Here is a 25,868-nt window from a genome sequence, read left to right on the forward strand (position 1 = left end):
GCGAATTCGTTTAATTTCTGCACTGGATGCTACAAAGCTTCGCGAGCTGCAATGCATAACTGCTCAACATTAAAATAATTGAGCTGCTGGACAACAAATTGCTTCACTAACACACTTTAATCCTTTGCTGATTGCTACAAAAATTGCATCAACACTTTTATTCTTTCAAAATCTGATTATCGCATGTTAAAATATTTTTTTTCCATGATGAGAACAAATACTCAACTAATTATTCAATTCGATATGCGCGCAACAATCCAGCTCGTAAAGCACATTTTCCATATTTATGACTCTCTGTCTAATGCCGTGCGTTGTAAATATCTGAGCTAATTTGAATTTATGTGCTTCGTTTTGATGTGTGTCTTCAGAGAAAAACATAACTTCATATACAGTAAAATTCAATTCAAAATGACACACTTTGCTTTCTGCACAAAAGAACTGAAATTGAGGAACTATTTGAATTCACAACTCTCACTAAATATAATGTTCTTCTATTTGCTATTGGCATAAAATCTTGCTAAAACATAAACTCTTATTGCATCGGGGCCTCCAGTGATTCATCAACAAATAAACAAATATTATATAAGTGATATAAATCCGTGATAAATGGAAAACAATTTTTGATGAAGACGATATGATTTTACTCACATTTCATGCGAAAATGCACAACTTAATGCCACTGTATGTTTAGTTTAGCATTTTCAATTGTAATAGGTAATAAAAATTCCTTGCAGTTTTCTCCCGTTTTCCCGTTTTAACTATATACAATTTACATTTTGATAAATTCCTCTATTTATATATATATATATGTGTGTAATATCGTAAAGTACATTTGCATACAACATCCAAAAATCACCACATCTATAAAAAAAGATTCAAACTACCCTCATTCCTGCGCATTTCTTTCTCATGGACAAATATTTCAACATACTCCCTTTGACGTGTCTATTTAAGTGATACGTTTAGTGCTATTTTACTGCGAATGTACAATTTCCGTCTTCGATGGGAAATGCAAATTCGCACAACGGGCGGCCAAACTTTGCTTCTCTTCCTCCAACACTTGTAGCATCTAAAGATTGACTTGAAACATTCGCGAAGTATCTCTCTAAGTTTTGGTTTTTCTTCCCTTTCCCCCTTTTCATTCTATCATTGAAGTGTTTCCTCCTCTCTAAGTCACCCAGTCTTATGCCGTGAATATAATTTCATATAATGTGTGAGTAGAGTTGTAAGTAATGGAGTATAAGAGATTTGAGAGCAGAGAGAGAGATAGAAAAGTTTAATGGGGGAAAAATTAAATTATAGCGATTATTATCGTTGTATCCACACACAGACACATAATATCAGCTGTACAATAGGGCGGATAAAAAGTGCGATTAAAACTTCAAATGAGATTTAATCATCTGGAAATTCTAATTAGACGATCGATAAATTGCAGGAAATTATTCTCATTGCCAATACCATGGCATTTTCATCATTGCCGAGCGGGAAAATTGTCGTGTTTCGCACAGTGAAGAGCACTCGAACTGTTCATCTTTGTGCCGTATAAACTCTCACTGCTGTGCCTGGGTGTTTATAGGGCTTTTCCTGTATGAAACACACAAACACTTCACACATTTTATTGAAAGGGGATTATTTTAAAGCAGTGGAAAATTGTGTGAAGTCATAACATTTCATTTCATAAAAATCAAGCACAATTTCTCATGAAAAACAAACCTGCAGAATAAACCCATAAAGGCAGTGGCGCAGAGTGAAAGACACTTTCGAAATTATAATTCACCTTCCTGTGTTTTTCTACGTCACTGCAATGTGTCTGCAAAAGGACAATTTGCAGTGGAGAGGAAAAGTCAGAGCAGTGCAGTGTAATGTGAACCAAATGGGAAAACCGTAAATTAATTTTGCTCATGAATGGGACTAATTATAAATTCAAAATGCAAACTTTTCCTCCAAAATTCTCAACGTGTGATGATGCTACAGCATTTTATTCACTACATGACCACAACACTATATAGCATAAGATGCCCACGTGGACAAATGTTTGAGGTAAAAATTCATATGATTTCTCTACTCAAATTTTCGTCTGATCACATTATTGCAAGTTATACTCATTTCATTGTAATTTGTTCACGATATGCCCGTGAGTATCAGAAGCAAACCATTTGCCATTCCTCCTAGCCGCGCCGGACAATGTTTGCACGGTTCGCACAAAAGGTCAAACTGAGGGGATGTGCACAATCTGTATTGAATTCCATAAGTGTCAAGGGTGTTGTGCAACAATATTCCCCAGGAATTGCTGCACCAACACTCGTACTAAATTTCATCTGTCACCTTTGTTCCACCACAGGAAGTCTCTCTTCACGAGGAAAATGAGCAAGTTTACGTATAATTTACTCAGCGGAGAACTTTTCAATTATCCCCTGATTGTACTTGAGTGAGTGCTGCCGCACAAACAGCGCAATCTAATCCCCACTCGAGTATCATCCATCTTCACTGTGTTAACTTTTAAAAGAACGAGGCTACAAGATGAAATTAATTACTGCCATGATATTAATCCAAACAAATAGATTTGGCCATCCCAGAGGAAATCCCTCGAGACTACTCTATTCATTCATACACAAAACTCTTTCCCACACCACTGACTTGTTTGCTTCTTGGGAGACATTCTCCCAGAATTTGGGACAAAGGAGACAAACTCAAACATTTAAGGCTATATGTATGTACAGTTGCAAAATGAACAGGGCAGGACGTGTATCTGATTAATTCAAAAGGAGCATTTGACACACTAGACCGCTGACAAAATGTACATTTATTCGTTTGTTATTGCCAAATATTTGTATCAAATGTTGAATATGCAATTCACATCAACACTCTGCGCATTCCACACCATTTCTCAACAATCAGCATCACATTCTGTATTTAATTTCAAGTACACATTGCAATTGACATGTCATGAATTGTGCTGTGAATAAAAAATACGAAGAATTTTTGCCATGGAAAAAATACAGAAATTACTATAATTAAAAACACAGAGCAATTTTTCCGCTTCTGGCTTTATCATGAGAATAATAATAATAATAATAAAAAGTCCCTGGTGAAATGTCCTGGGAGAAGAAGACTTTTTCATCAAGAGTCTGTGGTAAATATTTGTGAAATGTTGACTAGATATATTGGAGCCATAGCTCACATTTTTGTCAATATTTCCTCCCCTCTCAGAAATTTCCTATTTACGCCATTTGATCATTTTTCCCGACTATAAGCAACGAGATAGAGAGAAAGTAAAGTCGTACAATAAAAGCATTCTCCCACTCAAAGAGTCGTCAGTTTAGGCCACAAAAATGTGAGATAAAAAGAGATAATCAACAGTGTCCTTGTGTCACTGAAGTCATTTACAAAGTTAACATCCAATGTATTGATTTTGTTATCGCTTTCCTGCTACACTTTCCCACTCTCGTGGCATAACTTTCTGTGTGTGGTTACCGTCGCATCAGCTGAGTGGATGGCAAACGATTGAGGATATTGGAAAAAGAAGTTGGGGGGAAAGTGCTACTTTCCGAATGGTGTGCTTTGAGGGCATTAGAAATTAGTGTAACACGTCGAGGAAGCTCTTCAAATTAACTTCCAAAATATATACAACGCCTTTCGAGATGAGAACGCTTGCTGTAATTCCTAAAATGCTATTTATATTGGAGTTAATTGTACATCATATACATAGCTATACATACAATAATACTGCTGATAAAGAGACGATACATCCCTCGAAATTTGAAATGCTTCTAAACACACACTCACACTTCCCGGATCGTATAATTAATATTTGTATGGGGTTAATGTCTAAAATGGGTCTCTTGACGAATGGAGAGACGCTACAACATACTTTATTAGTATGCAAAATTTGAGTGAAGGAGTAGGATTGTTAATTAGAAGACAAAAAGGATAAATTCAATATTAATTGCAAGACAGGCACCACCGCCATAAGTTTCATTTATAAATTATTTCCTCCCTTTTTCGCTTACCACGTCTTCCTACTGTTATTTATAAATTTATCATAAATTTTGGCAACGTCAGACACTTGTAATTGCACTTGATGGGAATTCAATTTTCCTTCCCTAACATGTCCATCTCAACTCTCCTCGCCCGGCCATGTAATCCCCGAATACACACACACACATAATTTATCCATTTTCTCGCATTATATCTCTCATTAATTGGATTCTTCTTATCGTCCGTTTTCATTTGTTACATCGTCCCCTTCTGCGCATCGTGCTTCCGACCCACAAACGCTATCCTCCAATTCAAGGAATCTCCTCTCATCGTTTTTGCCCACGATTTATCCTATACACATTTATTATCAATTATCAGTTAATGTCACACATTCATGAGGAATGTGCATGATATTCCCCCCAGTGAAAAGGAATTTTCTCCATTTCTCTCTTGACTTGTGTTGTTTTTTGGCACAGATATATTCTCAGAACAAAAAAAATTTAATTGCTTTCCTCTGTGTGTGCGCTTTTTATGCTCATAACGCTTTCAGCTGTAAAATTAGACACAACAACCACTATATAGCTCATAATGGCAATTTGAATTTTCCGAAATATTTTACCTTTCTAGAGAATAGAGATGGAATATGATGTTTATATCAGAAATGTGTTGTTCAAAAACCACCAAAATATTTTCAAAAAAACCATCCGCACAAATATTTTCATGTGCAACCACGATCAAATTTTCAAACCACTCCGTGCTATTTTAAAGTTATTATTCTGCTTTATTCATTGGAATTCAAACTGAAGTGATTTTAGAGTTATTTGCATCTCCGTTCATATTTTTTTCTTGTTTCATATTCCTCTTTTTACCCTTTAATGCAAATTCTGTGAAGCCAAATGAAATGGTTTCAAAAACCACCAGTGAGAATAAATCTTTAAAATAAACCAAATATTTCTATCTGATACATAGAATTATAATTCCATTCTTTCAACGCAAAAATGTATGCATACCAAATTATTCTACACATTTGTTTATCTGCCTCCCCTCGGCAAAAACAACATTGGCTTTTCCAACCACCCTTCGACGTGTGCCCTCGATACGTGTTTTTTCAGCAACCTGCATTCGTTTTCAAATAGTTGTAGATAGATGCATCTCTCCCATGTTTCACTATACATCCACTATATGTACATAATTAGAAAGTAACCCGCGTTTTTTTTATACAATAAAAGATTCTCCATTTTTTTGTCCAATAATAAAAAATAAATATAATACAATCAATAAAAGTTAAAGCCTTATCGAACTTGCATGAATAAATGCATTCGATCTTGTATCACTTAAAATTTGACTATTTGGTCTACTAATGGTATTATCATTAACATTACATTCACAGTTGGTAATATTGTGATCATAGCACAACGCTCTTCTCATAATTTTCCTATCTAGTCGCTCGGTCTGTGGTGAAACGTCGCGTATTACCTCGCTATTTAACGTATTATCACTTTTTGCGCAATTACTCGTAGAATTCATCGATAGCATGTGGATAAAATAGCTTGAAATTATGAGGAAGAGACACAAACCTAGGCATTTCTTATCAGGTGTGTAGCTGAGGCAGGCGTGATCGACAACCTCACCAGATGCCGTCTTCTGCACATCCACATGACTCTCGCCGACCTGCAAACAAATCAACAGAGGCAATAATTAGTGTCCACTTTATGCAACAACTGAATTGAAAATATTTAGCTCTGCATAATGTAATTTACTGAATATTCAATTAACTGTAGAAAAAAAATATTTACTCATGAACAACACAAATCAATACGTTTTGTATTGAATTTCACTGTATTCACATCAATTATTCACATTCGCCATAATTATATTAACCTAAATATTTGATTTGTGGACTTTAAATTAATTTGAACTTTTATTACTATTTCACATGTTGGAAAAACAAATTCTTTTTTAGCCTCAGGAGTGCAAATGAAATATTCAATACACTAAAAAGGATGTTAAAGTCAAAATATTAATAAAATTTTATTCTCTTCATACAGATATGTTGAATATTAAAATTTACAGGAAATAAAAATATACAGAAAATTAAATAAAACTTTCATTATAGATAATTTGCAGGAGTTTTTGAGCTTTTTCAAATAAAAAATAAAATACGAGAAATTTCACAGTAATTAAAGTGAGTAAATGTACTTAAATGCTTCACGACAGTTTTCCGTTACAACTCTTGCAAATGAATTTAGATTAACACAGAACCAGAGGGAGTGCAGGAGATTGAAATGAATAATTTACCTGATGGGTTTCCCTCCACTGCCCGCTGGCGCGCTCTCCCTCGAATTCCAGTGAATTGTGGTCTAAATCTGGACTCAGCTGGCCGGGTTTCCCGAAGCGAGGCGGATCATTAGGCTGGGGCGGAAGTGCTGTACCATAGAATAATAATCGCCAATCCGTAATTTGTGCTGCAATGTTGAGGAGAAATATTATATTGATATGCAATCGTGATGGGCCTTCGAGGGTTCGAGCATTATGGTGTAAAATCACGTATAAATGAGGTCATTACAGACCATCTCACATTTTCCCATGACACCTCTTTTGTACAGCATGAATTAATTATCATTTCTGCATAAAGCTTTGTGGCAAAATTAGGAAAGATTTGCCATTATGGATTTGGTATTTGCAAATCAAATTGCAAATGTCATCGATTTTTTTCTTCTGCAGGGCATGTCTCATGTCAAATGCATTAGGTGTAATTGATTTGTAGCATTCAATACATACAATTCACCTCACATATTACGCGTGCTTTATTAACCTTTCATTGAATAGATCCAATAGCCGGATATTACTGGGTTTAGAATGCAATAAATTGTTTTATGACATTTCCATGGATGAATTGTTAGTGTTTGGCACAAAATGCCCAAATCACACTCCACTTCCTCTCCACTTCGCTTCTGATCATCATTGAAACTAATTAGCTTTAAAATCTCCCTGGCGTTGCCCCTACACCATTCGCTCTCATATCGGCGATAACATTTTCAACATTGGCAGATGGTAGTCGATTGTGAATTTTAATTACGATTTTCCCACAGAGAAACTTTCATGCGTACATAACATTAATTATGTTTGGTAGAATATCCAATTAATTCAATTTTACATTCTATACCACAAGAAGTATCATGTAGTCATGCTGTTCGACGGGGAGCACCCAGTCGCACATCTCCACAATGATTTTTCTCTGTCCATTCCAGTGTATTTTAATGTGTTCGGGGGTCGTTTTCACTGTTGCTCCCCATTGAACGATTGAAATTAAATACTCTGTTGTTCGAAATAATACCAATAATGACGCATAAAAACAGATATCATTCAATTTTTCATGTGCCACAATTTAAAAAACAATCCCAAATGCTCAATATACAAATTATCTATCAGCATTTCTACAATTATAATTGTCCCCTAAATTGAAATTGAGAATCAACAGAGGAATATTATGAAATCGCCAATCAAACATCAATTAATCTAGAGAGAAGCTATTAAAATAAATGACGTGAGATGAGAAGTGAATGCAATTAAAATAAATTGAACGGAAGATATGTACCTATCAAATCATTAAATAACCACAAAAGATCCGCTTCGGGGGAGATAAAGGAAAAAAATACACATATATATCTGTACGATGCAAATCAAGAGGAAAATTTTCCATTCATGGGCAAAAGAAAATTGAGAAAAGAAGCGTGGCAATATCTCATATTGTGCGCTTTTTCATCGGGGGAGGATGTTCCCACTTTTTGGGGCGTTGGCAGTGGGAGTCAGGGAAAAAGGCACTGCTGGGAACACAACGTGATGTGTTTGAGGAGAAAACCAAAATAGAGGAGGAAATGCACACAAAATACTGAAAAGAATTGACGTGGAACACACAACAAGGGTCGCTCCAGATGTAACAAATCTCTCTCACGAAATGCAGACACATCAGGTTCAACCCTCCGTGTGGCACGTGTGTGTGTGTGTGTGTGTGCACGGAGTAAAAATAGAAAAAGGAATCGTAGGGGTGAAAATGTGTGGAAAAACATAGGGCGGAATGCAATAATAGCAACGCAAAGCGAACACTAGTTTCTTCATAAATCTGTGATGTACCCTTTCCATTTCGCTGCACAGAAGCTACATCCATATATTGTGGTCGTATCGCGGAAGACGAAGGAGCACCACCGGAAGAGCTCTTTGGTGGCTGACGCTGTTGCGATCCAGCTGCTACAAAATCGGGATCCGGGAAGAATATAATTTTCGAATTCTCCCGAGATGGCTTTCCACCGCCACCGCTGTATCCGACCGGGATGCCTGATTGGTAGGGCGTGTACTTTGGCGTGACATTGGGACCCGTGTAGGGATGGAGTTCAGGATAGATTTTCTGCACCTTCTGATACTTCTGGAATACATTCGGTATTCGCGGATGAATGGTGGGCACCAATTCAATCAGCGACGAATTACCAAACAGATTCTCCTTAACTTGCTTCGGTGCCTTCACTGCCACTTTATCCTGAATCGTCGACAGAGATCCCAGCAACTTTTCCCCCTTCTTCGCCAGCACATTGCTCGCCTGCTGCCCTTGCACAGTTTGCTGCAACTTCGGCCGCGTCGTTGTCGGCTGTCGCGCAATGAGGGTGTACCCGAAATCCGGCCTCTTTGTCTCCTTACGCCGCCCAAAGAGCGTCGTGAAATTGGGTCGAGGCGTTGTGGTGCGATTATTTTTGCCACTGCCCTTTCCGGCATTTTTCGATCCCTTGCCATTCTTTCGCGTGGCCGACACATTTCCACCACCTTGCTGCTTCCGGCTGTTATTTTTATTGCTCCCCCCCTGCTTCGATACACCATTTATGGGCGGATAATTATTGAGAGATACCGTGGAATGCGGAGAAGGTCGTACAGATATTGGGTCATTTTTATCTATTGGGGTTTTCGTGCCATAAAATATTAGAGACCATCCTTTGAGGGCAGCATGTCCTGTGTGTGTTGATTAGCATGTGATAGAGAACAAGATATTAATTGGGTTAATTGCCTCAATATCTCTCACCAGACGATATATTTTAATTCACTTCATTGATCACATCACACAATATGTGTGTAACATCAAAGGAGAAAAAAATATCCCATATTTCTCCAACAGGATTTCACCTCTTCATTTCTCACATAAAGGATGATTCTTTGACTGAAAATACCCATTGTAGTGTAAGCTTTGGAGGGGATTTTGGGTGAAGGTACCTTGCAGGGAAATGGAATGAAATTCCCATTGAATTTATACATCACAACTTACCCATATATCTTCCCTCATTTCGTATTTCGAGCTGCCAATTTCCATGTGGAGCCTCACCCCATGTGTGCACTGACATAAATGGCCATAGTGAAAATCCTGCCCGAGAGACATCGTGAATTCTGACAAAAGGTAGAAAACATATTGTATTGTTAGAATTCAACTCCAATGCAAAACATACGGACAAAATATTGTGAAAATTCTTCAGACACATTCTTCCCTTTCATCTTCACACTGTATTTTCTCACACCATCTTATACTCATGCCACACACCAGACAGAATCTTTTAGTCAGAAAAGTTTAGCTTGAAGATATCATTGGGTAAATAACTCAAACAAACTTCTGTAACAAAATTTAAAGTGTACAAAATGTATACAAAGAAAAAAAAACCCGAAAAGAAGTCCGAATAACTGCCACATTGAACAGAGAGAGGCTAATCACACGAATTTCACACAGATTTTACTTTTTCTTAACTCTATTATGCGAATTTATAGCCCAAAGGTCTTTGTCTCTGTGACATGATGAGGAGGTTATTGAATTAAATTCACTCTAATACCCTGTCTAATACGGTAAATCAGTGTCATACTAAATGATTTCCATAATTGATAAAAGACAACCTCTCTCTGTGGTCCATAAATTCACCACACACACACACACCCAGGCACGCTCATAAAGCACCTTCTGTGTCTCTCACGCTTATGGCACTTGTGACTAAATGTACCTTCCCTTGGCTAATGCCAAAAACTTTTTCGCTGAATAAGTCTTGACACCACATTATAAACTTTGCACTATTATCATTCTCAACAACCACGAGGTGGGAATATAATTTTCGGCAAAGTAGATATCACAACTTGTGGTGCTTTTTTGGGGTTGCAATAAAACTAATGTGCCCCTGAGCTGAGCCCATAAAGCGGCCCACAATGGTGGGTCATTGTACCCACCCTGAGACAGGGTGTAAGACGGAATCTCGAGTGGCATGTGTGAAATTCCGACAAAATTAATATTAAGAGGCCAATTAATCCATGATTAAGCTCAGTAGAATGAGATAATGGTGGATTCCCAGACACATTATTATTATAATATCGCATACCTCGACGTTAGGAGGGTGACTCTGGTTCCAGCCGGAGACGTCAAGTAGATTTGTATGTCTCCCCGCCGTTGGGACGTTAATGTTATCTTAGCTTGGACGTGTTCCAAATAGTTAACACCCATGCAATGTTCCACGGTGAGGGTGAGCGTTATTTGGCCCTTGGGTGGAATAACTCTGGAATAAAAAAATTTAAAAAAAAAATTCACATAACTCTTCATCATGCAAAAGTATTTTCATCTAGTTCACACTTGTCTCGCCCGTCATTTGCACACCATATCGTGCTTAAGGTGCAGTCGAAAAGTCAACAATGCAACGTGACTTGTCGCGTAATTGGAAAATGTAGTGATATTAACTTTGAATTCACCTTCCAACATCCATTTCAACAACATCACAACTGAAATTATCAACTCCATCGGAGAAAGAATCCCCTCAAGTGTAGGACAAATTCATTACCTATCAAGTGGCGGAGCATTGATTTCGCACAATTGCTGCTCGGGAACTGTCTTCCATGTGCGCGCCAATTTCACCATTCCAGCAGCATCCATGAGCCCATAGCCGAAAGAGTGACTCACTCGCCTGCCAACACCATTCCGCCCCCATGTCGGATCATTGAGATTGCCAGGTTTCGCCGTTCTCACCACTGTTGCCGAATTGAGTGAGTTCGCAGGGTTGTAGAGGGAAATAATAAACACAAAAGAAATTCATTAATTTGCAAAAACAACGCCTGAGGAATTGAAATTTTCACATAAATTCAATATAGTATTGAGAGGGATTTTTTTCAATTTAAAGATTCAACTAAAGTTTTAGACTAAATATTCCATCCGACATTTGGTATTAAGAAGTTTGTGGGAACTTTCTCGACTGCTTGTGCGTTCAAATTTCAAAATACAGAAAGTCATTAACAGCTTAGCATTCTTCTAAGATATATCTTTAACTCTGCAATATCCTTTGTAATCTAAAACTTCTGAAAATTCTTTAAGACATTTCAGAAGCCTCTGAACAAAAAACATGTCTTAGATCCATTTCAAGCGTGTAAAAGACTCCATTTATGCCTTCATGGAATGTAAACTTTGGTGAAAAAGGCACAAAGATGAAAAATTTAAAATGAATTACGATCAATTTTATCTGACACTAAGTGAACTGTAATAAATCTCATCTAATGACAAGACTGATGAGCCACTTTGGACCACTCGAAAAATGTAATGAAACCAGCAATTATTTCATCAGTGTCCGACTCTCATTAGTTCCCTGCAATGCACGTTGTTTCAGCAATTCCAAACTAAATTGATGATATTGGGAAATTTTCATCATTTCACTGCGCGTTTCCCAAAGCCTAAATCACTTTTCCACCCACAATTACACAGCATCCCCCCAATTTACTCTCCCACGTCACGATAGATTGCTGTGCAGAGACGCTGCACAAATGCACTGCAACAGGAGTGGTTGATGTGTATAGCATTACCTATATGCTGCAAGTCCCGCCACGTGAGATTTGAGTTCGCCTCGAGGACCAGCGCCACTATTCCAGCTGCCAAGGGAGCGGATGCTGAGGTGCCAGTGTGAGAAGTAGTGCAGCTGTGATGGAGATCCGTCGTGACGATTTGCTTCTCTCCCTGTCCACCACTGCTGTATGTTGTCGCGAGTGTGGAGCTGCACATCTCCGAGTACCATGGCACGGCGCCCTCCTCTGTGGCACTGGATATGGACAGCGTCCAGATACTGTTCGTGTATCCGTCGCAGTTGCAGTTGTCATGTTCGCGGCCACCATTTCCCGACGCCCAAATGAATATGCTGCCCTTGCCGCCGCGCCCATACTTCACGCCCTCGATGAAGGCTCTCGTCGCCAGCTCACCAGGTCCATCCACAGTCTTACCATCATCATCAGGCCCCCACGAGGCGCTGTAGATATCAATGTGCTGCGGATTGAGGCTGAGCGATCGCGCCTCCACCGCGTCTGTCACGTCACCATCCAGCATCCGAACACCACCCACACTCGCCCCAAAGGCAATCCCCACAGCACAGAGGGAATTGTTTGCCGTGGCTGCCACTTCACCGGCACACCGCGTGCCATGCCTATTTGAATCCGAGATGTCGTAGTGTGGCATGGGATCGTCATCATGACTGTTGACATCATACGACGCCTGCGGGTCCTGGAAAAAGTATACGGAGAAAATAGGAAATACTGTGAATTTTTGCAGCCAGAGAAAAGAGCGGATTTCAAAATGCGCTTTTCCCCCATTTTGCGATGCAGAGGAAAAGCACAACAGTAAAATGCAATTCTTCCATACTCTGGCATTCTTATATTCTTCCATCATTCTTGCCATTCCATTTTCAAAGCTTTTCAAAGATGGAATAAGGGAGAAGCAATACAATTGAGCCATTCAGGGCGAATAATATCAATCCTTACACAACATAACCCCCGTAACGTTACTCGATATTCATCTGTTTCGGTGCCTGAGAAATGTGCTTGTTTGTGAGATAGTTAGAGGAAGAAAACCATGACCAAATTATATCAGTGAATTGTTGGCAAATCCACAAAATTTGATACTTTGCGATCAGCATATTTCTTGCCTTTCGCAAGTAACGTGCAAATAAATGGCACAAGTTGTTCAAGAGGTATAATGAAATGTCCAGAGAAAAGTTTCTTGTTACACTGCAATGGAAACTCATTAAAGCGCACAGCAAATTTCTTCCTTCTTTCTGCTGCAATTTAAACTGGGACAGAGTTGGTTGTGACAATATTACTGACACATAAAGGTTAAAGTTGTTCTGTTCTCTCGTCCGCTAGATTCACATCACAAACAAATCCCCAAAATCATGCCTGAAAGTTCGACCTTACTCCGCTCTGCCTCTCATAAGTGGCCAAAGAGCAAATCCCGCAGTGTTGCAACAAGATCAAGTCCATGAGACTCAACACAAAAGGTCAAACTGACCCATTGTGTTTTGTTTTTTTTCTCGTCAAAAAAGTTTTAATCACGTGCGTCTCAGCATCACTTTTCATGGTTCACCACAATGAAAATTGCAAATAAAATACAGCGCTCCAATTTGTGGAAACATTTTTAATGAATTTTCATTGGCAATAAGCATTAGAAAACATTTATTACTTATGGTTGGAAGTAAATTTAGCAGAATGGTTAATAAATATTCTTTTCTTCAGCCTCCTCTCCAGACCATGCTTAATGGCAAGATTTCCCACCGGAGATTTATATGCAAAAGAGATACTTTAAGGCAAAGCCTTGGCGTGAAATTAATTTCTGCTGCTCTTTTTCATCTAATGACTTGAGATTTCATTGCCAATTCGACTCGCGTAAATTATTTCAGCACTTAAATTAATATCTATTCAGCGGAACAATTTTTGCGAAATGAGCCTAAAAATTAGGTCAGCATTTGGAAATCCTCCACAGAATATATCTGTATTAAACTTATTTTGAGAACCTAATTAGGAATCAAATCAACGAAGCTAACACCGCCTCGATGTCTCTTAAGTGGCTTTTCAACATCGATAACATTTTCCCCGAAGGCAGAGTAAGCTCAGATTATTGTACTTCACAGTTGCGCGCCACAAAGTTCTCCGTAAATTTTAATTTTCCCGCAATCGCACGGAGATTCGCCGTGAGATAAAATATCACTCAACTTTTTTCCCTTCCCATCAGACTCAATCCTCTTTACTACGCTATATAGTGTCGGGAAAAAAGAGGTCCAAGAGGAACTCGCACGACAGATAGAAGAGTCATCGCATGCTTTAACAGCACTCGTATGTCAGTGGCACCTAATTTGCACAGCTGCTTCCTACACCATATTTATTTTCCTCTAAACAAAGTCAGTAGAACCACAATCTTTGTACTTTACATGCAAAATTAAATTAGGAGAAGAGTCTTCCGTTGAACTTCTTGCGTTGTGGCCTGAAAGACAGACCGATGTGTATACAAACATACACACAAGAGGTTGGGTATTTATTTCCCGAAAGCATAAAAGGCAAGTGGGTAAAGAGGCAATTCGCCCCCTAAAGAAAGAACACAGGAAAAAATGAGAGTGAGAACTATTTTTACCTTATTTATATTTTATATTTGGCTATACGGGATTTTGTCATGTTTATCTCAAAATCTCTGACCATTCAATTGGATAAATACTTCGAAGAAAAGTGTGTGTAAACAAATAACAAGAGAAGAACATATTTTTTCTTTCTTCTCCCATCGAAAATTGTGTACCAAGAAAATGAATCATTGCAATTTATATAGAAATTATTCTATCTGTACACTCTCAAATTCAATAGACGAGACTTCTCCTTATTATTGTATTTTTATATCACTGAATTCGAAGTACATATTATGGAGAAAAATAGCAATGATGATAATGAATTCGCCTTCAAAGCTAAAATAATAGAAAATGCTTATTTTTCTCCCAAAGAGTAGCTAATAAATTTCCCTCCCAGTGAATAAACAGACAACCATTAAATGGAAAAAAAAAATCACTATGGATAAATGGACATTCTAGGAGAAATAATAAAAGGGAAGGCGGAGCAAAGAAGCCAAATGAAAAAATTTCCCCATATAGTTCCCAACAAAATCCCCCCAAACCAAGAGAGTGTGGAATTGATACTGTACAATTCTTGTGAGTCATTAAAAAGTAATTTGGATCCAATTAAGTGAAGGCTTTTCCTTCCTCCCAAACACTTGGCAATTAATTGTATGTGAAAATTCGGTGTTTATAGCTTTTCAAATGGTGGAATTGCCATTGGCAACATGTGCCTGATGGAGGTCAACACATGTCCAGGAAACAAGTGCATGGCAAACAGAATCGAATATGCCATCATGGGTATAAATTACCATTGCAAATCGCATTTTCATTTCCTCAAACGCATCACAGGGCAGAAAAAACATATACATATATTCCTGAATTCCCATCTCGTCACAACACCTCAACCATACGCATTCTCAAAAGGCCAAACACAATTCGCTGGCAATTTTTCACAACACTGCTACACATATGCATAAATTTCTCGTTCATCATTTTGCGGTTATTTTTTTCCTATTCAGTTCGCGAAGCTTTTTTCCCCCCTTTTCACCCGCAAACGCTACCGCACAAAGTTCATAAGTCATATTATTGATTGACTGACCCCGTAACACTTCAATATCAGATAAACTTCGACACACCGCAATGATGAATGTCAAGAAAAAAAAGTGGAAGAAAGAAAAAGAAATGGACAAAGGAAACACACATTTTCTTCATCTACTTTTGGCAGACTTTTCGCCTCTTTTTCTGCTCATCACCACGCGGCTTTTGTATGGTGAGAGGAAGTACCTTTCCACACGATATCAACAAATCATGGTATCTATTTCTATGTAACAGCTATTATTGGAATTTCAAAGTCAGCACTTTTCTCACACACTCCCTTTGAGCGTCTACCCAAACATACTGAAATGCATACAGCACCAGCTCCTCAACCGTATCCGTTTTCATATGATTTGTCGAGTTTGTTGAATATTCACTCTATTTGTGTGCACTTTATAAACATTTTTGGGGGAGATGTGAAGATTCAACATTTTGCACTTGAAAGTGTGTGCTTGTGCGACTTAGCAAAATTGTGCATGTGTAATGATGAGGTAAGTAAACTCACGTAGTTTCGCTCCAAATCTGGATGATCAGATTCCAGTCCATCATCGAGGATTGTGACAACAATTCCTCTCCCCGTGATGCCCTCCTTCCATGCCGGTATCACGTTCATATCCAGTCCATTGCCTCGATTCTGCCAGTTAAAAGGGAAGAAAATTTTCACGTTCTAGAAATACTCATCATGGTAAATGGCGTATAATGATACAGGAAATAATCATAAATTGAACTCATTAAAAAGTTATAAGTGTGCTTTATAAAGTTTCACTGATAATGTGTGTGTGTGTGTGGGTGAACTTGAACAAATTCCCATAATAGCTCCACGTAATGGAATTCCTGCAACGTCCCATAATAGTTCTGACGAGAAAATTGAGTAATAAAAATTACATTACTCGATGATGTTAATCAAAAAAAAATTTTACTATAAATTACAAGTCAGCGCTTTGTGCTACACTGAGACATTTTTAAGAATTTATTATGTGTGATTTATTATCATTACTCTTCATGACAAGCATCGATCATCACACTATGAGGGTCACACAAGATGAATCTGTCGCGGAGAGACCAAAGAAAATTACAGTTCTGTCCTTATTACAAAGCACTATAAACATTCTTTCGGTATGATTAATTTAAATAGACCATCACGCTTTATTCCCCAGTTTGCCATTCGCTATTGTAGTGCCTTTTTGCACTTTTGCCTCATATTTTGCGGAACATTCCTTTGGCAAGCATGATTACCATTCTGTAGGCAAATAACTCTAAGAAATAACTTATGTTGCAGCGAAATTCTTCACGTAGTTACGGAATGTAATTTTCCCCGAAAGTACCTCTGAATAAGAAGCAAAACAGTGTTAGATATATTACTTATATGAGTGAAATCTTAATTATATAAAAAAAATTCCCTGTCAGTAATTGAGTTAGAAGGCTTGTAATTATTTAAACCTCCCCACAAAATTACATTCAAAATTCCATCTTCACTGAGGTTTAATCAATCTCTGAGGCAAGCGCTGAGGTTATTTAAAAGCCCCCCCGCACATTAACGGCGTGGCAACCACAGAAAATTTCCAACATAAATGATACGTTAGCATAAAACGTCCACGGAAATTAATCTAAATAAACTAAAATGGGTAATTTATTAATAGTGAGTTGAGCTTTTGTGTGTAAAAGAATAAAGACGCGCGGCTCAGTGTGATGTATGATATGTAAATTGGTCGGCGCTGCCAGTTTGGAGCATTAATCAACTCACCAAATACCACATATGAGGCCACTTGGGATCATTAAGTTGAACACTAAAAGTCCTGCTCGGTCGTATCCTAATTAGATCCCGTTTTTGTCGTGATTTTGCTTTTTGTTGCACAGCCCATCGCACTCTGTGGTCACCGTCGAGCCGTCCCTGATGGTGGTGCGACGGACTTATTGACCGTTTTTGTACCGTGTTGTGGTGAAAGTGATAGTGATCGTTAAATATCTGAAAATAAGGAAGAAAGAACAACAATTAATTAAAATCAGGCCTCACTTTTTGCTGCACATCATCTCAGAAATTGGGTCAAACAGTAAAATGTTCCGGAAAACCCTCTCTAAACATCATGCTTCATCCCCGTTTTTTTTGTGTGCTGCCCATCTACAAATTACAATCATAACACTCGCAGGATATTGATTCACAAGTGAAGGGACAAGGCTGCGTAATCCTTATTTATAGGCATAACTTTATGTATTATATACATAATTTTGTTGCTGCATTTACTTATCATAATGTTTATTACATAAAACTTTTTTGTCACTCTTCATCTTTTTATAGCAACATTAAATTATGTCTCTGGGAGAAATGGCACAACAGACGAAGAATCACAAAATATTCATGCGGCATGAATATTTTGTGTCCTGTGTACATATAGAGGAAATGCGCGAATACCTATTTGCAAAAAACTTAAGAAATTTGTACGGAAAATAGAAATTCCATGTTTCACGGAACTCTGGGGGAATTCTTGATGGGATGATTCTTCACGGTTGTTCTATGATTGCCATGGCAGAAGACGAAGTTTTCTTTTGATAGTTATACAGCATTCCGTGCCCAACACTTATTCTTTATTTCCAACTCTCTCTCTCTACTCTCTCGTGAACGTCACAGAGATAAGTGTTGGTGGCATATTATGAGATTTCAAACATTTTCTCCTTAGTAAACTTTACACAGCACAAAATTGATTTTTTACTTCACCCTCGAGCCCATATATACTACACACACAAGAAGAGGTGAAGAGAAAACAGACAATTTCAAATTTCACGCCCTTCATCACCTCAAAATTAAAAGTGGTTTTTCTCTTTTTCAAGACAACCTGTCGGTAAACTTGTTAACTCGAGGATATACCTCCCATTCTGAGGGCATCTTAAAATTCAACAGAAATTTACATATTTCTCCACTGACAAGCATCCGTGGATGGACCTTTAATTTTAATTCATTAGGAGAAAATTGACATAATTAAATAAACAAGTTTGAACTTTTGAGAAAAAGGAAAGGTCTCATCAACCCATCGCGAGCTTCTCGCAATTTCAGCTAAATAAACAAATAGTAATTGAGTACCATTGACATGGAACACAGAAACCCATTTCCATGCCCTTTATTTATGCAAATTTCACCATTTTTTTGCAGAATCCTCCACATAGTGTAACTGCGGAATGTACAAGAAAGATAGAAGCAGAGACACCAAGATTCCATGCTTCTCTAATAACAATCACGACTTAATTTGCATAAATTCATTTCATCAGAGAACTGGGAATATTTTTGCACATCAGACCCATAGAGACAAAACGAAACTAGAAATAAAACCAATGACACTCATTTAGCTAGCGAGAGAGAGAGAGAAAAATTCAATTTCTTCAGATTTTCCTCCCAAATTGAATACCAAATACGCTTTCCCACTTGTATTGCACGCCATGCTCCGTGCTCATTGTACATAAGGACCAAATCAAAAAGCATTACATACAAATTTAGTCCAGTTATGATGGTTCACCGGGTTTCACTTGGCATTTGTATCTGCACATAAAATCTTACGCTCAGTCACAGCTTAACTATTCTATTTAGTTTCATTAACTTTTAAATTTCATTGCATACGCTTAAGTCAGATTGAATGAAAATACCAATTTCATCTCTGGGGTCAAATTTTCATTCACCCAGCGTTAATATTGCATGCGCTGTGAGACAAAATAATTCGCAATACCCAGTGTTTTGCAATGTAATTTATCTGGGAGAAGACACCAAATCTATTTCAATATTAAATTCTCATCTCAATATGAATAGCAAATATAATAAAACTTTAAACACATTTTCTTATCTTCTTACTTTTTGAAGACTTTCATTTCGCCAAATTTTATGAGAAATCCATTCATGTACATACATAGTTAGAATACTTGCTATAATATGTATTATACATATGAAAAGCAATTTCAAGTTTTCTCCATTTCTCTCTCTTTCTCTCACACCCAGTATTATTTCGCCCAAGAACTATGGCTACACCAAAACTAACGCATATGAGACTACCCCAGCATCTCCAACAACATAAAATACGAGTTACAACCCCAAAAGTCATATACACATTTTCACTTGGCAACATGACACCATATCTATTTGAGTGCTTTGTACTCAACAAATATAATAAAGCGCATATTAGTGGGGTTGGTTTTCAGAATGAGCACCTACTTGAGGGCGAAAAGCCGCTGGAAAAATTATGGCCTCTCCTTCGAGTATAAAAGAAAAGTTACCCCCGCATTTGCATATGAATTAAATTTTAAATGAAGGATGAACAAATAGGGATAAAGTTGAGAAAATTTACACCACATCTTAACTTTTATAGATAATTTGCATATTTACAAATGCATACAAATTATATGAAAACCACATTTCCTCAACACACTTTAACGTATTCCAAACATCTATGATTAGACTACACATCATACCGTTAACACAATACATTTTATAGCATAAATTACGTATCATGTTCTATACAACATTTATGATGCTTCTGCAGGTGCTCTCAAATAGATTTTTCATCAAAAATCTATTTATTGAAAACCAGAACAAAAGCCGAGCAAAATAATTCACAATCTCTGCACAAAATACATCAAATGCACACTATATGATTGATGATTTCATGTTCAACCTCGGTCATCACATTTATTTAGGAGTATGCAGAGAATAAAAGCTCTTTTGCCCTCGTGCAATTGTTTGGCTTTTCACTCAAGCGCCAAAAATCAATCTCGCCCTGGCAAAATGGACCACATAGAGAGTGCGCCTCCAACCCCATAAGTCTCCTCTGAATCCCCATATAAAATTTTCAACACTCTACCTATACACCCAAAAGAATGTGACTGTTAGTGGAGTTGAAGGGTGATCACAGAAAGGGTTTTTTTATCTCACACTCGACTGACGCTAAACAAATCAGGAGTCACACAAAAAAAGAGCGTTGAAGCAGCAAAAAGAGCCACAATAAGCGGGTTAAATTTTAATATGGTAAAAGCTCATAAGCATACACTTTTGGCAAACATTTTCGGGTGAAAGTGGATAAAAAACGAAGACCTAAAGTCTCGCTTAAAGCTCACATAGAAAGCAGAGAGACACTTTTGCCAGGGTGGATGAGAGATGATGGCAAGTGTAGTAATGAGAATATTTCGCTTGGAATTCATATTATTATTATTATTATTGTACATCAGGGCAGAAGAACACTCCTGTCTGGCACTTTGCGTGTCACAAACATTTGTTGGTAAATATACCATCAGCTTGGAGGAGTGAAAAACACCGCTAAATAACAAAATTGCACTCGCTCTGGAAAATCATCCATGTGGGCTAAAAGAGTCACGACACTTTCTCTTTAATGTATTCCCCGTCTTGTTGATAACGATGGGAATGATGCAGTACTTTAAATCTACTTTTAGTAACAACACTCTTTAATGATGACTTCTTTTTAGACTGAGTGATAGAAATGTGTATTTAATTCAGCATGATTATCCAACATCCAGAGGTTTTTCAAGAAAGAAACTCTATTAGTTCTACTGAGAAAAACCTTGTCAAGTTTTATGTTTATTTACATATAAATGCACCTTAGAATTTGACCAAATATGGGATTGTAGATGGAAAATGTCATTTCAGAATATGCTATGAAACATCGCATTGTGTTTGTCGCATGTCAATTAATGCAGGCTCATATTTATATTCATACAAAATGGGTCACAGCATTATTAAGCTTAAATTTTCCATAATAATTTCCATAAATGTTGAATGTGTAAACACATCTTTAGACGAGGGGGAGGAAAACTTCTGTACCATCGTGTACACACACTGTGACACTTCGGAAACTTAAAACAAGTGGAAAATTGTCACGTCAATCTAATGCAACACATGCGTAACCAATATGTAATTTCCGCACAGATTGATCTAACCTGATGTTGACGTATTTGAAATTGACTTTAACTTTTTAAAATTCCACCCAGAGTCTCTTGTTGCCCTCGTGATCTCACCTCGCACTCTTTCGCACGTTTCCGAGCCAGTCTCTTAACTTTCGCAATGTGATACAGACTGGAAATTGCATTAAAATATATATATCACATTTCCCCAAGGGTATTAAATGTATAACTCATGTAATAAAAAAATGCGAAAGTGAACAAAAGGGTCCTTCGTACGAGGTTATCGTATTAAATGTGGCACTGAAAACCATCCCCACTTAGGTAGGTGGGAAAATACACATTCGCAATAAATACAGCGCCTCACCAATTTATCCGTATTTAGGAGCGATAACTTGTTCGGGGAAAAAACCGAATTTATGACTCTGTCTCTAGAACTTTATCCATTCGCTTGGTATATTTCAGCTCGTATAAAGAGTGCAACACATCTACTATATGTCACAGAGCAATTTTGCAATAAAAATGATAGGATATTGCCAACACATCTTTCTGGTGTGATACACTCTGAAAAATATTGGTGATAGCAAACAGTATAAATAAAACATATTTTTCGATCTCCATCAGTTTTTTCGCCTCAAGCCGCAAAGGAATAAAAAATCCACAGTATGACTGATATTTACAAATGCTTTTTTCTCTCTCTCTCCCTCTCTCACCCTGCCGAAAACTTCATTTTGTCGGATTTATGATATTTTCGATATGCACTTTCTGTCTGTCGTCTGTAAAAGGAATCCCACATGATTACATGTCTCAGTGAAATTCTTTCCTTCCTTATACACGAAGATCCCCAGTGATTTTTGTCGGTTATAAACCAGAGATTACAAGTGTCATCCGAAGTGATTAAGCAGCTTCCTGCTTCTCTTGCTTTTTGATAGAATATATCTCATGTCGACTTTATATCTTCTGGCATTACAAGATTCTTTTTTTCTCTCCGCATCTCAGTCAAAATTATCAACTCAATTTCACACAGTTGATATACCGAAAAATAGATTTTAATTCTTTAATTGAATACCCATCCACCCCAAAGTCAATCAACAAGTGAAACCCAACGCAATGCGGTAAACATGACAACCATCATGAAATAATAAGGTACATTTCACCCTCAGTAAATTTCCGCAGAAAACGCCTCAATAATCAATTTTTCAGGGCTCCCCATTTAGTAGTAACAATAATTAAATTCCTTCAAGGGATTAAATGAAAGTATTTGACATTGGAAAATATGGACAATTTGTAATTCAAGACATAATAGAGACTTCACCCCCTTTTTTTATTACTCCTCAATGCCACCACCCCTCATTTCCATATCTTCCCCCTGTTACATCACCTTCCCTCGACACTCTCACCCTTGGTATAATCTAAAGGCAGAACACGGGTAATGACAACGAGGACGAATCCTCCAATCGAGTGTGTAAATTGCGAAGGGTGAATTGTGTTTAGGGTTTCCGTGCTGTTATTTATGCAAATTTTGTTTAATTGACTGCACAGAGTACGCTTCAAGGGGATTTTAACATTTCACAAGTGGGGTTGATTTTCAATAGTTATCATCAGGTGTTTTCTGACATGTTAAACACAAAGTATTTGCATGCATAATGAAAACTTTTCCTAAAACGTATCAAATGAAATTGACACCACACACAATATAACTTGGCTTTTGTACATCTTACATAGGCAAAATGTTGTGCAAATGAGATTCTGTGATATTGTAATAAGTGTGGAAAGTTAACTGGAACAATGTTGAATTTAATAATAGCAAAATTATTCGACAAATTGCTATTCAAAATTTCAAATCTTCATCAACACAGTGAAAGATTAGTTTGACAGAGAGAAACCATTGAAAATGATCAACAATATAGAATTTTAATTCATTGCATCAAATTTCTATGACTGCAAATTCACTTTTGCACCCCCATTGAGGGAATCCCTGTGAATTTCACGAAATCAAATTGATTAGTTTCGCTTTGGTGGGGAAATTCTGGCAAATCCATTTATTTGGGATGTAGCTTTGTGTGTTCTGTTCTCTCTCTCTCTCTCTCTTTTCCCTCCCCAGAAGCAGAGTCCCCAATTGATGTGGTATATCGAGAAATTGGTTCGATGGGAGAGATTATAACAAAGTCTGGTAGAACGTGATTCCAAACAATTAATAAAGGTTATATCGATAGAGTGTCTTCCCAGTGTATTGCAGTCTTGCTAACTTTCCCAATTACAGATGGTCATCACTTGAGAAATGTGGAAAATCCACCGAGGCGTGATTAGAGAATCTAGAGAAGATTATCTCAAATTTATATTAATTATTTCCTGGGACGAGTCCCAACACAATCATACATCCATTTTTCTCCCCTGTCACACCACCCAATGACTTGGCAGAGATTTATACTTTATATGAGCTTGAGCATAACAAATTTGTATTTTGAACTTTTCAAATCCCATAACAATGAATCAAGTGTCAAAATGTGTATCTCATTGTAGAGATTTTCCACTCCATCTCGCTTTCTTGTGCCCTTCTTTTCGATTAAATAATAAAATGATTTTGCAAAATTCCTCACACCTAGTCACGATTCGCAGTCTCACTTTATCTCACCCAATGACAGTAATTTCCTCATTCAACAATCCTCTTATGTACAATTTTCTATGCCCGACATCTCAAGCTTAGACGGGCTCACAATTCCACTCCATTAAACCCCGGTACAATATTTGAGTGGGAAAATCAATAGTAAAAGCCTCAATTTACATTTTCATTTTTTCTTCTTCTTCCACTTCACCTTCAACCTCACGACGCCCAAAGGGTTAAGGCGTGAGAGAGAGAGGGAGGAACAATGGACTAAAGTGGCGCTAGTCTTGAAGTCGCCTTTGAATAAGCCACAAACAAAACTGACGAGAAGATTGCTTAAATTCATGTTAATTGTTCAATTATAAAGTGTTTTTCCTCTTGCGTGATATTCAATGTGCATTTGAATATTTAGAGACAACAAAGTGATACAAAAATATCCGCCTGAAATTTCAATAGTGTGAATAAAATTGCAGTAAATCCATCAAAGAGCGATGATGGTGAGAAAATGCATTCTTAATGGCAATGCGCGCAAGATGGTATATATTGTTAATAAGCAATTTGCCATAGTAATTGTGGCAATGTACACTTATTGTGAAGCCAAAACGAGCCCCTTAATATTAATTATGCTAAATCGCATCGCTTTATAACATTAGATGGCAGCGGTATAAGCTTTAATATAAGATTGCCAATTGGTTGTCAAGCGCTGCAAGACAGTAAATTTATGCAAATGGGTGTGAAATTGCGGTGTTACTTTGCTTGAATTTCTGGGGTAATACCAAATAGCTAAGATTTAGCGTATGTGTACATAATTGTAGGGCATTAAACTATGTTGAATTGCGAAAGGTAAACACACAGCTCAAGATATTTGATCACATGAAGAAACACATGGTAATAAAACCTCTATATATACACACTTTTCCTTCCCGCAATGTACATAATCTAGGCTCAGGCTCGAAAAGAAGACAATTTATTTCGTTTCGCCAATTTACTTGTTCTAAGTCTCTCAGCCCACACAATGAACAGATACACAATAGAAAATGTTTTCTATACATTTTTTCTCTCTTTTTTACATTTTTATATCCCAATGCCTTTTGGCTACGGACATCAGCATGTCTAATAAATGCATATATACATGTTTGAATATCATGTTATATAGGAGAATATGTGTGTTTGCCAAAAACACGGATTTTTAATAAACCATACTGGCATGGCAGGAACCGTCAGCAATGTCCCTGGCAGCGTCATGGAAAATGCATGGAATATTAAAACTCCACATATCTGTTATACCCACTATATTTGCCAAAATACCACCATCCTAAATGGACATGCATATTAATCACGATCGTATTACGTGCAATATTTAATTAATCCCAATCTAAATGTTCTTTCTGTGTTGCATGAGAGAAAAATTAATCAAACGTTTTATTCATGGGTAAACCACAAATTCTCATTTTGCAGCTGAATTTCATATGGATTGATTCCCTTATGCGCCTAATTGAATGTTCACTCTCCACTCAATGTCAGACATGTGCTGCAGCGACGATAAAAAATGACTGTTGAGTGAAATTTGTATGCAAAATACACTAAAATAGATGGAAAGAAACACCCTCACGGAAAACCTCATTTCAATTTTTACGAGAGAAAGTGAAGAAAAGTCTCTTCAACGTCTACAATATTTTGGGTGGAAAATTACCACCGGGAAGAGTATCTAGGGAGATGTCTTGACTTCTGCAGGAAGAGAAGATAAATGAATATGTTCCATCTTGAGCGTCTTTCACACACAAAGAAGCCAAACAATCAATTCCGCTCCATCTATTTGAATTAACATTACAATATCTATTGAAGTTTGTGGGCAATTAGGTGGAATAAGCTGTTTAATTAACTCAAGA

At 37.4% G+C, this 25,868-nt stretch overlaps 1 protein-coding gene across 1 annotated transcript in view; it reads right to left on the bottom strand.

The window, feature by feature from the left end:
• LOC132265325 (furin-like protease 1) overlaps positions 1–25,868 on the bottom strand; it is a 53,278-nt gene that overhangs the window by 4,249 nt on the left and 23,161 nt on the right. Inside the window, exons 3-10 of the mRNA XM_059765923.1 lie at positions 17,230–17,451; positions 15,991–16,119; positions 11,836–12,523; positions 10,827–11,013; positions 10,374–10,547; positions 9,287–9,405; positions 6,277–6,443; positions 5,556–5,649 (exon numbers count right to left, since the gene is read on the bottom strand). Of these exons, the coding sequence (XP_059621906.1) occupies positions 5,556–5,649; positions 6,277–6,443; positions 9,287–9,405; positions 10,374–10,547; positions 10,827–11,013; positions 11,836–12,523; positions 15,991–16,119; positions 17,230–17,451 (1,780 nt within the window). The remainder of the gene's footprint in view (positions 1–5,555; positions 5,650–6,276; positions 6,444–9,286; positions 9,406–10,373; positions 10,548–10,826; positions 11,014–11,835; positions 12,524–15,990; positions 16,120–17,229; positions 17,452–25,868) is intronic.

The sequence above is a fragment of the Phlebotomus argentipes genome, unplaced genomic scaffold (genome assembly GCF_947086385.1).
Source record: "Phlebotomus argentipes unplaced genomic scaffold, Phlebotomus argentipes genome assembly contig_2, whole genome shotgun sequence".
In the NCBI taxonomy this organism is placed as follows: domain Eukaryota; kingdom Metazoa; phylum Arthropoda; class Insecta; order Diptera; family Psychodidae; genus Phlebotomus; species Phlebotomus argentipes.